The sequence below is a fragment of the Moschus berezovskii genome, chromosome 25 (assembly GCF_049115385.1).
Source record: "Moschus berezovskii isolate FMDL1 chromosome 25, NW_MosBer_1.0, whole genome shotgun sequence".
NCBI lineage: Eukaryota > Metazoa > Chordata > Mammalia > Artiodactyla > Moschidae > Moschus > Moschus berezovskii.
Window position 1 is genome coordinate 22,221,106 of NC_142484.1, and position 12,519 is coordinate 22,233,624.

The following is a 12,519-nucleotide window of genomic DNA, read 5'->3' on the forward strand; positions in this document are numbered from 1 at the left end:
TTACATCAATAAATCTAGATAGCCATCTTAATTAATATGCCTACCAAAAAAATCCATTTTATGGCCACAGAATGTATTTAACTCACTAACAGAAAATGTAAGAGATGCAGGAGACCCAGATTCAATCCCTGGATCAAGAAGATCCCTTGGCAAAGGAAATGGCAACCCACTCCAGTATCCTTGCCTGGGAAATTCCATGGACAGAGGAGCCTGGCAGGCTATAGTTCATGGGATTGCAAAGAGCCAGACATGACTGAGTACACATGCACATGATGATGGACTATTACGTTTAACCATTGTCTCAATTGAGACATTTATTTCGTAAGGGTATTTCATCCATATGCTTATAATCTCAGTTTCTTCCCTGCTTTAGAAAGGCAATATAGCATAGCAATACTCTCACATCTTATCCTAAAGTATTTTTGCTTAACCTTAAAAGAAAGACCTCAAATTTTATTTTTGTAAGCATTTATTTAGGTTAAAAGTCTGGGCATGAACTTTTTTAAATGCAAAGAAAAAAAACTCATATTTTAAAATCAAGCAGTTGAAAAGAGGGGTTTAGAAGGCAGCCTGAAATAAAGAAAATTACAGATTCCCTTTCCCACTGGGATATGAGGGGTATCCATCCTATGTAAGAAGATGGGAAAAGGAAGACAGAGCACCACCCCTGCTTCTTTGCTTACACAGTTACTCGCATCCTTCCAAGAGCAAAAGGAGAAGCGTGTAGGGCTCCATAGAGACCTATTAGGACTTGTGTCTATTTAAAAGAAAGTATTTCAAAGCCTTTGTTTAAATGGGGAACACATTGGAATAATAGGTTTATACTATACCTTCATGAATATAGGGAGAAGAAAGCAGTTCTGCCTAATAATACATATTTAGAGTAATTTATATTTCCAGAAGAATAAAAATTCATATTTAAATACAAAAATGAATAAAACAAATTATCAACTAAAAGCCAATTAGAAAACCAAACATTTCAGACATTCAAGGTTGCATTTTAGAGGGTAGGAAAATTTCTCCATTCCAGATGGATGTCCTAAAAATTTCCATTACTAAAGTAATGATATGGGGAGGGAGGTGGGCGGGGGGTTCAAGATGGGGAACACATGTATACCCAGGGCGGATTCATGTCAAGGTATGGCAAAACCAATACAATATTGAAAAGGAAAAAAAAAAAGAAAGAATCAACTGCCACAACCCTAGGTTATGGGGCTAAAATCACATGGGCATGTGACTTTTTTTTTTAATTTGCAAAGGTAAGCTGTTTTGATTCACAATAAAACCATTGTATCTTTCACCTCAAAAATAAATAAATTAAATATAATCCTAATGATCTAAAAAAAAAGAAAAATAAATAAATAAGGTAATGCATACAAGAGAAACTTTATAAAATCAAGACAGAAATGCAGCACTATGCATTTTCTTAAGACAGAATTTTGTGAATGTTTTTATTTAACATTTTGTCAAAAGGGGGTTGACAAAGCAGAATGGTATCGATTACTACAGTTAAAGCAAAAAAGGGAATATTTTCTCCCTTTCATTTTTTTGTGATTTCTTTTGCTAGCAATTGCTAATAGAAGCTGCAAGATTCTCAAGGCTAAACTCAAGAATTCAACCAGTTAGCACAAAGAAAATCTTAAAAGTTTGCATATGAGAAATAGTAGAAGAGTAAATGAAAATAAATGAAACGAAAATATAATTGTTCATACTTGCAACCAAGTATTAAAGTGGAGGAAAAATTATTAAACTGTTTCTTGCATTTATCAGTTTCAAGTCTACTCAGCATTTTGAGCTTGGAGAATAGAAACATTTATATTTATGTCAGAACTGTTTTACAAAGAAAAAAAAAAAGACGAGTTATGTGAAACCAGAATAGAAAAGGAAAAGAGAGTGAGAAAGATAGGAGCAGTTCAGTTTATGCCTCTGAAACTAAATAAGACAAAAGTACAGGTGCTTCTCTCCTTCCAAAACATAAAACTTTCCAATTTAGTATACATTTTGTCAATACTTATGTCATGAAATAGTAATAAAATTCTGTAGCTACCAAAGTCCCTCTGTTGTTTCCTTTTGTTGAAACTAAAATTTGGTATCATGTTATCATCAACACAATTTCTATCCAAAGTTAATTCCCTGGGGCTTCTTAATAAAGGAGATAAAGTCCTTTTCTATGACAAGGAAAATATTCACTTCTCTTCTCAGTTAGCTGGGAGTTGGAGGGGGAATACATGTATTAATATCAGAGTGGGGTTTTTCTGGCTTCTGTAAATGAAATGCAGGGCCCTGTTACCTCTGCCAGCCATATGTTCATCAAGACTTTCTCTCTTACCTCTTGTATCTAATCTCTATACACAACAGTGCATATAGTGACACCAACATGTAACAATCACTGATTTGAAACCGCTGCTCCAGGAAGATATTCACACATGGCAGTGTCACCAGGAAGCCATGAGCTTCACAGACCTCACTCCCACAGTTCTAATCATTTCAACCATTCTTTATCCTATCAATTCAGTTCTGAGATTTTTTTTTGGACTATCTCCTTTTTTTTTTAATTTTTCTTTTTTTTAACACCAAAAGCACTTTGTATTGGGGTATAGCCATAAACAATGTTGTGGTAGTTTCAGGTGAACAGTAAAGGGACTCAGCCATCTTTCAGTTCAGTTCAGTTCAGTTGCTCAGTCGTGTCCGACTCTCCGCGACCCCATGAATCACAGCACAGCCATCTTTATTACAGCCTAATCAGTGCAGAGAAGCATCGAGCTTGTCAGTGCCCCAACAGTGCCATCTTCTGGCCAATATGAGAAATTTTACCTTGCTTCACAAAGTGAAAGTCGCTCCCTAGTTGACTGCGACTCCACGGACTATACAGTCCATGGAATTCTCTAGGCCAGAATACTGCAGTGGGTAGCTGTTCCCTTCTCCAGGGGATCTTCCCAGCCCAGGGATCAAACCCAGGTCTCTCTAATTGCACCCGGATTCTTTACAGCTGAGCCATTAGGGAAGCCTTGCTTCAGAGGCTATTAAACAGAGAGCACAGTTGTTCTCACCAGGAAAAAAATGAAAGGATAATTAAATGACATGAGAGAGGAAAAAAATGAAAGGATAATTAAATGACATGAGAGAGATGTTACTTAATGTTATCGTGGTGATCATATTGCAATATACAAATGAATCAAATCACCACATACACCTTAAGCTTACACAGGGTTGCATGGCAATTATATCTCAATATTTTTTTTTATTTAAAAAATAAAAAAGGCAGTACTGCAAATGGTAGTCATTGCCTCACCTAAATCAGAAACTAGGAGGCTTCTGGGCACCTTTTCTCCCCTCAATCCATGACCACATGCTTCTAAATAATAGTTCCTATGATGGTACACAATTTCGTATGTGAAAGAATGCTTAAAGATAATCTAGTCCAACATCTTCAGTTTATAAATGTTGGAAACCAAGGTCACAGAACAAAATGACTGTTCAGGACCACACAGGGTATTATTATTAATGGAGCCAGGTAGAATCCAGATATTTTTCTGGGTCCTATTAAGTGCTTTTTTACAATTTACTGTATGAGTAAAAGCACATTTCTATTCTTTCCTATTTCTCATCCAAAATGACCATGAAAAAATCACCATTATTATATTCTTCTGCCTTAGGAATAGTAATGGATGGGCACATACACACATTTCCACAAAAGGATGTGGTCAGGGGAAAATTCATCAAAGTGAGCCCTGCCAATACCAGTATCTGAGGATGGCTGTGGACATACTCAGGCTTTTACCTCAGCCTGAGGAACACATCCTGAGAGGTTTAACACTGCAAGGGAAAGAAAAGAATTCATTAAAATTATTCAGTCAGCCTCTAACCAAAAAACTAACATGCTCTGGAGGGAGGCAGGGACTAGTACCTAGTGTTGCTAAAATATATTATCTGAAATATCCAGTTTTCAACAAAAAATTAGAGGACATACAAAGAAACAGAAAAGTATGATCCGTAGTGCAGGGGGAAAAGCAGGCCAAAAAGCTGCCTATGAGAGCAATGAAATGTCAAATTTTAATAAGAAAATATTTCAAAATTGTCCTTATAAATATGTTCAAATAACTGAAGGAAGCCATAATTAAAGAAGCAAAGGAATGTGTGATGACAATGTTAGATCAAATAGAGAATATCAATGGCTAGAAATTATAAGAATCAAATGGAAGTTCTGGAGTAGAAAAGTACAATTACTGAAATAAACAATTTATTAGAGGGAATCAACAGTAGACTTAAATTGGCAGAAAAAAGAATGAACAAACTTGAAGATAAACTCATATATACTGATATATATATATATATATATATATATATATGCATGCAATAAAGTGACGTGAAGTCGCTCAGTCGTATCCGACTCTTTGCGACTCTATGGACTGGAGCCTACCAGATTCCTCGGTCCATGAGATTTTCCAGGCAAGAATACCGGAGGGTGTTGCCATTTCCTTCTCCAGGGGATCTTTCTGACCCAGGGATCGAACCTGGTTCTCCCGCATTGTAGGCAGACGCTTTACCATCTGAGCTACCAGGAAAGTCCCACGCATGCACTATATATATATAATTGTAATATACTTGCCAGTAATAGCAAACAAAAGTTGGGTGGGAGAAAATCTGTATTGGACAAAGAAAATGACATGATAATTCGAAAGCACAGAAATGAATGGTGAAAGCCAAAAATAAGTAAGAAGGTTATTATAACAAAAGCTATAAATACACAGTTGCTTTACATATTTCCCCAGTTTCTTAAAAAAAAAACATGAAATTATATAAAGCAATAATTATAATATGTGTTGTTGGAATTGTAGCATTCATAGATGCAATATTTCTAACAATAATACCACAAAAAGTGGGAGAAATGAACAGAGATATATAGAAGTAGTGTCTCTAGATCGCTCTGGAATTTATTTAGTATACATTTGAAACTGATTGTAATAAGTTAAGATATAAGATGGTAAGCCCCAGAGCAACTATTAAGGTAATAACTCAAACAAAATAGTGAAAAACTCATTAAGTAAATCAAAATACTCTTTTATAAAGTAATTATTTAAAATAAAGGAGAAATAGAGGAAGAAAAAAGACACAGCATGAGGCATAGAAAACAAAAAAACAGGTAAAATATCAAATATAAATCCAATTATATTTATATTAACATTAAAATGCGAATGAATTAAAATTCAACCAAAAGGCAGAGATCGTCAAACTGGAGCAGAAAAAACTTTTCCTAATACATTCTGTCTACAGCAGACACACTTTAGATTCAAAGATACAAACAGAAGGAAAACAAATGCATAGAAAAAGAGATATCATGCAAACAGCAACAAGAAGGGAGTTGAAGTGGTTAGACTAACAGGCAAAATAGACTTTAAAACAAAAAATGTTACTAAAGATAAAAAAGGATATTTTATACTGATAAAAGACTTAATCTGCTAAGAAGATAGTAAAATCATAAATACATACATTTTTAATAATATATAGTGACCTCAGGCAATGGCAACCCACTCCAGGACTCTTGCCTGGAAAATCCCGTGGGCGGAGGAGCCTGGTAGGCTGCAGTCCAGTCCATGGGACAGAGACGACTGAGTGACTTCACTTTCACTTTTCACTTTCATGCATTGGAGAAGGAAATGGCAACCCACCCCAGTGTTCTTGCCTGGAGAATCCCAGGGACGGGGGAGCCTGGTGGGCTGCCGTCTATGGGGTCGCACAGAGTTGGACACGACTGAAGCGACTTAGCAGCAGCAGCAGCAGTGACCTCAGAAACCATAGGAACTAGGGACATTCAGACACATAAGAGATGGGGCGGGGGGAGGGAAGGAACCTGCTACAACATGGATGAACCTTGAAAACATTATGCTAAGTTAAACAAATCAGGCACAGAAAACACATTTCATGTGATTCTATTTATATCAAATATCCAAAACAGGCAAACCTGTAGTTATAGAAAGCAGATTAATGGTTGCTTGGAGAAGGAAATGGCAACCCACTCCAGTGTTCTTGCCTGGAGAATCCCAGGGACAGGGGAGCCTGGGCTTCCCTCTATGGGGTCACACAGAGTCGGACACGACTGAAGTGACTTAGCAGCAGCAGCAGCAGCAGAGCTGAAATTGATGGAGGTAATGAGAAGATGACCTGTAAAAGGTATACGATATCTTTTTGTGATGATAAAAATGTTCTCAAATTGACCGTGATGATGGTGGACACTCTGTGAATATACTAAAAAAATACACTGACTCCTATAATTTAAATGGGTGAATTCTTTGGCATATGAAATATATCACAATAAAACTGGTTAAAAATTGTGGCAATTGAAAAGGCTCAATATGCTATTGAAACAAACCAGGATTATACACATATATATAATATGATTCCAAATGTATAAATACACATATGTAGATAGATATATGGATGACATAGGTATACATGAAATAGTTGTAAAGAGGATTTTAGAAAATTTAGTTCCAATTTAGTCACTCATTAGAGAGAGAGCAAAAATGTCAGAATGCTAATGGTGATTATTATTTAGGTAGTAGGGTTAGTTTGTAATTTCTAGTCACTTTACTTTTTTACAGTTTTCCTATTTTCTTCAAATCTATTTTCAAGAGGAAAAACATGATTACTATTTTTGAGGGTCCAGGAATTCTGGAAGTCAAGCTCAGTCTTTACTTTAATGAAGAAAATCTGCATTCATACTACAGAATTCAAACCATGGTCGGAAAGAGCAGATACACTGACCTAAGTCTAGAGGACCTTTGAAAATATATTAGCATGTTTCTAGTTTCTGAAATGTAACTGAATTTCTTTACATCAGACTTAAGTACAAAACAGTCAATCACAGTATAGATGACCAAGTGATCAATTTAATGGGATGAATTGAGTAGACAAAGAATTTTTTTGGAAAAATGAAAAATACTCCATGCAAATTGAAAAGAAGTTGCTGAAAGAGGTAAGCATGTGTGCTCTAATTATGACAATACGGAGGGCAACATTATTAGCACAACTTTAAAACACTTGCATTCACATCCTAGCTCAGCAAATTTCTATCTCTGAGACACTGCAGGAGTGTCGTAACCTCTCAGTGCCTTAATACACACCTCTGTATACCGGGATAATAATATATACTCCATATGGAAATTCTCATAATAACATATGTCAGTATTTATAAAGTGCATAGAATAGTACCTGGCACATGGTAAGTTAGTACCTGGCACATGGTAAGTGCCATAAAGATTTTCTTGAATACAAAAATTTGGGAGAATGGCATTGAAACATGTATGTTGTCATGTGTGAAACAAATAACCAGTTCAGGGTCGATGCATGTTATAGGATGCTCGGAGCTGGTGTGCGGGGATGACCCAGAGGGAGGATAAAGGGAGGAGGGAATTGGGAGGGGGGTTCGGAAGGGGGAACTCATGTACACCCCGGGCGGATTCATGTCAATGTATGGCAAAACCAACCAATATAATATTGTAAAATAATTAGCCTCCAATAAAAAATAAATAAATTTTTAAAAAAAGAAATATATAGATGTTAAGGACAAAAAAACCATTCAACCTATTTATCCCAAATGCAACTTAGCCATTCACCCCAGCTGGTTTCAGAGAACACATGCCCCGTATATATGCAAGGCAAGATATATGCATATCTGTAAGCACAGATAATGACATCGTACTTTATGTTCCACAAGTACGTACTCCCTGGATTAGTGCTTTTCTCAGAGCCAACTTCACATCCTTGTTTCTCAAGCTGTATATCAAAGGATTCAGGGAAGGATTAACAATATTATTGAACAACGGAACCACAGAATCCAGCCAAGGGCTGGAGGCAGGCTGGAGATAAATGAGGACCACAGGTCCATAGAAGAGCAAGACGGAAGTCAGGTGGGCACTGCAGGTGGAGAAGGCTCTGTACCTGCCTTCTGAGGAGCTGATTCGCAATACAGAAATAACAATGCGAGTATAAGAAGTGAGGACAAGAAGGAAACACAGGAGTGCCACAACACCTACGTTGGTGACACTCACCCTGTGAGCTAGAGAGGTGTCTGCACAGGCCAGCGGCAGCACCACCGGGATGTCACAGAAGAAATTGCCCACCTCCTTGGGGCCACAGTAGGGTAACCTAAACACAAGAAATGTGAGGACAGACGCATGCACGCTGCTCCCCATCCAGGTGCTCAGAGTCAAGATGGCGCACACCCTGGGGTTCATGATGACCGTGTACCGCAAGGGGTGACAGATGGCGGCAAAGCGGTCATAGGCCATCACAGTGTACAGGAAACACTCCGTGCAGCCCAGGAAGTGATAAAAGAAGAGCTGGCAGGCGCAGCCCTGGTAAGAGATGGTCTGGCTTTGCCCCAGTAGGTAGAGCATCATTTTGGGGGAACTCACGGAAGGGAAAAAGATGTCGAACACTGACAGGTTGCCCAGGAAGAAATACATGGGGGTGTGGAGGTTGGAGGAAGTGAGGATGGCCAGGAGAATGAGCAGGTTCCCCACCAGAGTGAGCAGGTAGAAGGTGAGGAAGAAGGCAAAGAGCGCGCGTTCCAGCCCCTGTGTGTGAGGGATTCCCGTGAGGAGAAACTCGGCTACTGGACTGTGATTCCTCATCTTCACGTCTAGTCACACCTGGAAGATCAGACAGTGGTCTCACCGAGATGGGCTTTCCCCAAAACCTAATACCTGCACAGGACCCACAGGAAAGGGACAACATCTATATATTGTACATTCAAAACCTCTAGATGGAGTCAGTCCAGTCCTTACTATTTAATGAGTGACATTCAGCCATTTATTTGTCATTTTTTTCCTCAGAAGGATAAGAGATGACACAACAGGCAGAATAGACTAGAAAGCAAAGAATAAATCCTACACTTGGTGTGAGAGGACGAGGGTGGGATGATTTGGGATTTATCTGAGTTTCCATTGCGAAACTACTCCCCACTCTGTAACCCTGGACAATTTTGAAAAATAATCTCTAAATCCCCTTGTGTCCATGTTCATGGTATAATATATCTTATGATTCTTATGAGAATTATGCTTTAATATATATATAAAGTCCCCAATGTAATGACTGCTCTTACTCTTGTTTAAAAATTCACTCAAGATGCTAATATTCTGATTCAATGCACTTTTACTCCACATGGAGTTTCTCTTCGGCTGACATGCATCTATAGCAGTTTGGAATCACCTACTGATTAAAATGATTCACAGAAATGTTTTCTGCATCATCAACAGAAACAATGGAAAACTAAGAACTGTCTGGTAAGAATACACTGAGACAAGATGGAAATTATAATACTTAATCAGGAAAAGGAACAGGCACTTAGCAATAATAAAAACAGCTGTCTTATTTCAATATAACATTCAGTCTCTCAATAGAAATTATGTCTGCAATATGACAACAAATGCCATCCCGATGAAGGTTTTTAAGGTTCAGCATCATTAATTCGGGAATATCTTAAGAAAGTCCATGGAATCTGCTAAGTCAATATTAGTCCAAACTCAAATAGACCTAATTCCCATCTTCTCTCACCTGCCTATGGTATGTATAACCCATCAGATGAGGAGAAGAGAGTGTTCTAGAAAGAAGGCACCTACAGGTGAAAGGGAAAGAGTGGACATGGGCTGGAATCCAGGCTCCACATCCACCCTCCTGTTTCCTTTCCTTTAGATGCTGTGGAACATGAGGGCCAGGCTCTGAAACCAGAGAAGTTGAACACACCTCTTTGTCACATTCAGTCACTCAGGTCTGAAAATATAAACCAACAGTGCATCTGGTCCCTGATAAAAAGAGAGGCATCCATTCCCTGAAGAGAGAATAGATGTCTTGTGTGTTCCTTTGGGCCCCACTCCCCATGTGGGATGTCTGATTAACAGAGGGAGCAATTAGAGTGGAGACTTTTGCTCCTTCCTTCTGCCCACTGTCTCTATCTCATTAATTCTTAGACAAAAATGTAATTACCTTAAAAAATGAGAAAAATGTTAGTCACTCAGTCATGTCTGACTCTTTGCAACCCCATGGACTATAGCCCCTCAGGCTCTTCTGTCCATGGGATTCTCCAGTCAAGAATACTGGAGTGGGTTGTTATTCGCTTCTCCAGGGGATCTTCCTGAACCAGGGATCGAACCCTGGTCTCACACATTGCAGACAGATTTTTACCATCTGAGGCACCAAAAGCATTTACTTATTTTCAATTTTCAAATCCCTTAGATTAACAATAATACTTGGCCATTTTTATCTAGGGGAAAACCATCCATTGAGTTCAGATTTTTTAAATTTCCCAGTGATCCTGTGTTTTGAAGAACTAGGTTTAAGAAAAAAGCTGAGGATTAGGAAAGGAACCACTTATAGAAATGAGGCAACAATCCCATTTGGTGTTAACAAAACTGCTTTTTTCTGTAATTAGTTGTATAGTTCCCCAATATCACTTTCTCAACTGCTTCAGTTAATATCTTATCCTTTTCTAAAAACTCTCTTCATTTTCATTTTAAGATCACTGCTAGTCTTTATATTAGCATTCTTTAACTATTTATATTAGCATTCTTTAACTACGGTGGGTATGTACATGCCAAGTCACTTCAGTCGTGTCTGACTCTTTGCGACCCCATGGACTGTAGCCCACCAATCTTCTCTGTCCATGGGATTTTCCAGGCAAGAATACTGGAGTGGTTGTCATGCCCTCCTCCAGGGAATCTTTCCAACCCCAGAATCGAACCCATGTCTCTTACCTCTCCTGCATCGGCCGGCAGGTTCTTTACCACTGGTGCCACTTGGGAAGCCCTTAAATATTGTAACTTGGTTCAATTTATGTTTTAAGAATCCAGTCTACTGGCTGCTGTGTAGACAAAGGATCAGAACAGTAGAATTAGGTAAGGCTGTGAGCACGCTGGGCTTCCCCAGTAGCTCAACGGTAAAGATTCCACCTGCAATGCAGCAGCCGCAGGAGACACAGATTAAGTCCCTGGGTGGGGAAGATCCCCTGGAGAAGGAAATGGCATCCCACTCCAGTGTTCTCGCCTGGAGAGTCCCCATGGATAGAGGAGCCTGGCGGGCTACAGTCCATGGGGTCACAAAGAGATGGACACGACTGAAGCGAATTAGAACGTGGGTGAGCATGTTATTTTTAATGGCCATTCAGAGAAGGAAATGGCAACCCACTCCAGTATTCTTGCCTGGAGAATCCTGTGGACAGAGGAGCCTGGTGGGCTGCTGTCCATGGGGTCGCACAGAGTCGGACACGACTGAAGTGACTTAGCATCAGCAGCAGCAGTGAAACAGGCACATGGATCTATTTAAAATGTTATAGCTAAAATTCCTTTGATATAATACAAAATGCACAAAAATGACAATACTTTAAGTATTTACAACATTCTAATCATCATTGTCTTTTTTTCATGCTAAGGAATTCAGAAGAGTTTTCCCTCTCTATGGTTTTGAAATCACAGTTACTTCTTACTGAGAATATCCATTTTTATTATTATTATTTTTTTATTGGAGGCTAATTACTTTACAATATTATATTGGTTGGTTTTGCCATACATTGACATGAATCCATCCCAGGTGTACATGTGTTCCCCATCTTGAACCCCCCCCCCACCTCCCTCCCCATCCCATCCCTCTGGGTCATCCCCACGCTCCAGTCCCGAGCATCCTGTCTCATGCATCAAACCCGGACTGGCGATTCATTTCACATATGATAATATACATGTTTCAATGCTATTCTCCCAAATCATCCCACCCTCGCCCTCTCCCACAGAGTCCAAAAGACTGTTCTATACACCTGTGTCTCTTTTGCTGTCTCGTATACAGGGTTATCATTATCATCTTTCTAAATTACATATATATGCGTTAGTATACTGTATTGATGTTTTTCTTTCTGGCTTACTTCACTCTGTATAATAGGCTCCAGTTTCATCCACCTCATTAGAACTGATTCAAAAGTGTTCTTTTTAATGGCTGAATAATACTCCATTGTGTGTATGTACCAAAGCTTTCTTATCCATTCGTCTGCAGATGGACATCTAGGTTGCTTCCATGTCCTGGCTATTATAAACAGTACTGCAATGACCCTTTATTTCATCCTTTCACCAATCATATAAGGAGACATCATTTTCTTTTTCTTTTTTATTTATTTTAATCAGAGGCTAATTACTTTTTTTATTGTATTGGTTTTGCCATACATTGACATGAATCTGGAAGATAAAAATAAGGCTGGAAAAGTTTAAATAATTATCAAAGTTTACTCCAAAATTCAATCACAGAACTTGGATTTGAATGTCTGTCTGCATTTAAAACTTATGTTCATTTCTAACAAAATGGAATAAATAATTTTAGTCTTAATTTTAAAAGTAAATATAGTCTTATATTTCTACTCATTTTCTTATTTGTTCCTTTTGTTTTCAAAATGAAGGTGATGAATCAAATCATCATAAAAGCTTAAAATTTTTTGACAAGTAATGATTTCTTTAATATTTTAAACAGTTTTATTGAGAT

The 12,519-nt window shown here is 38.3% G+C and overlaps 1 protein-coding gene across 1 annotated transcript; it reads right to left on the reverse strand.

Moving 5' to 3' along the window:
* Positions 1-7,703: 7,703 nt before the first annotated feature.
* Positions 7,704-8,636, reverse strand: LOC129548361 (putative olfactory receptor 10D4). Its single transcript, XM_055414893.2, has one exon. It carries the CDS (start codon positions 8,634-8,636, stop codon positions 7,704-7,706), a length of 933 nt encoding a protein of 310 aa, XP_055270868.2.
* Positions 8,637-12,519: the final 3,883 nt, after the last annotated feature.

Coding starts and splice junctions, on each gene's coding strand:
- LOC129548361 (XM_055414893.2), bottom strand. CDS start 8,636: ATGAGGAATCACAGTCCAGTAGCCGAGTTTCTCCTCACGGGAATCCCT.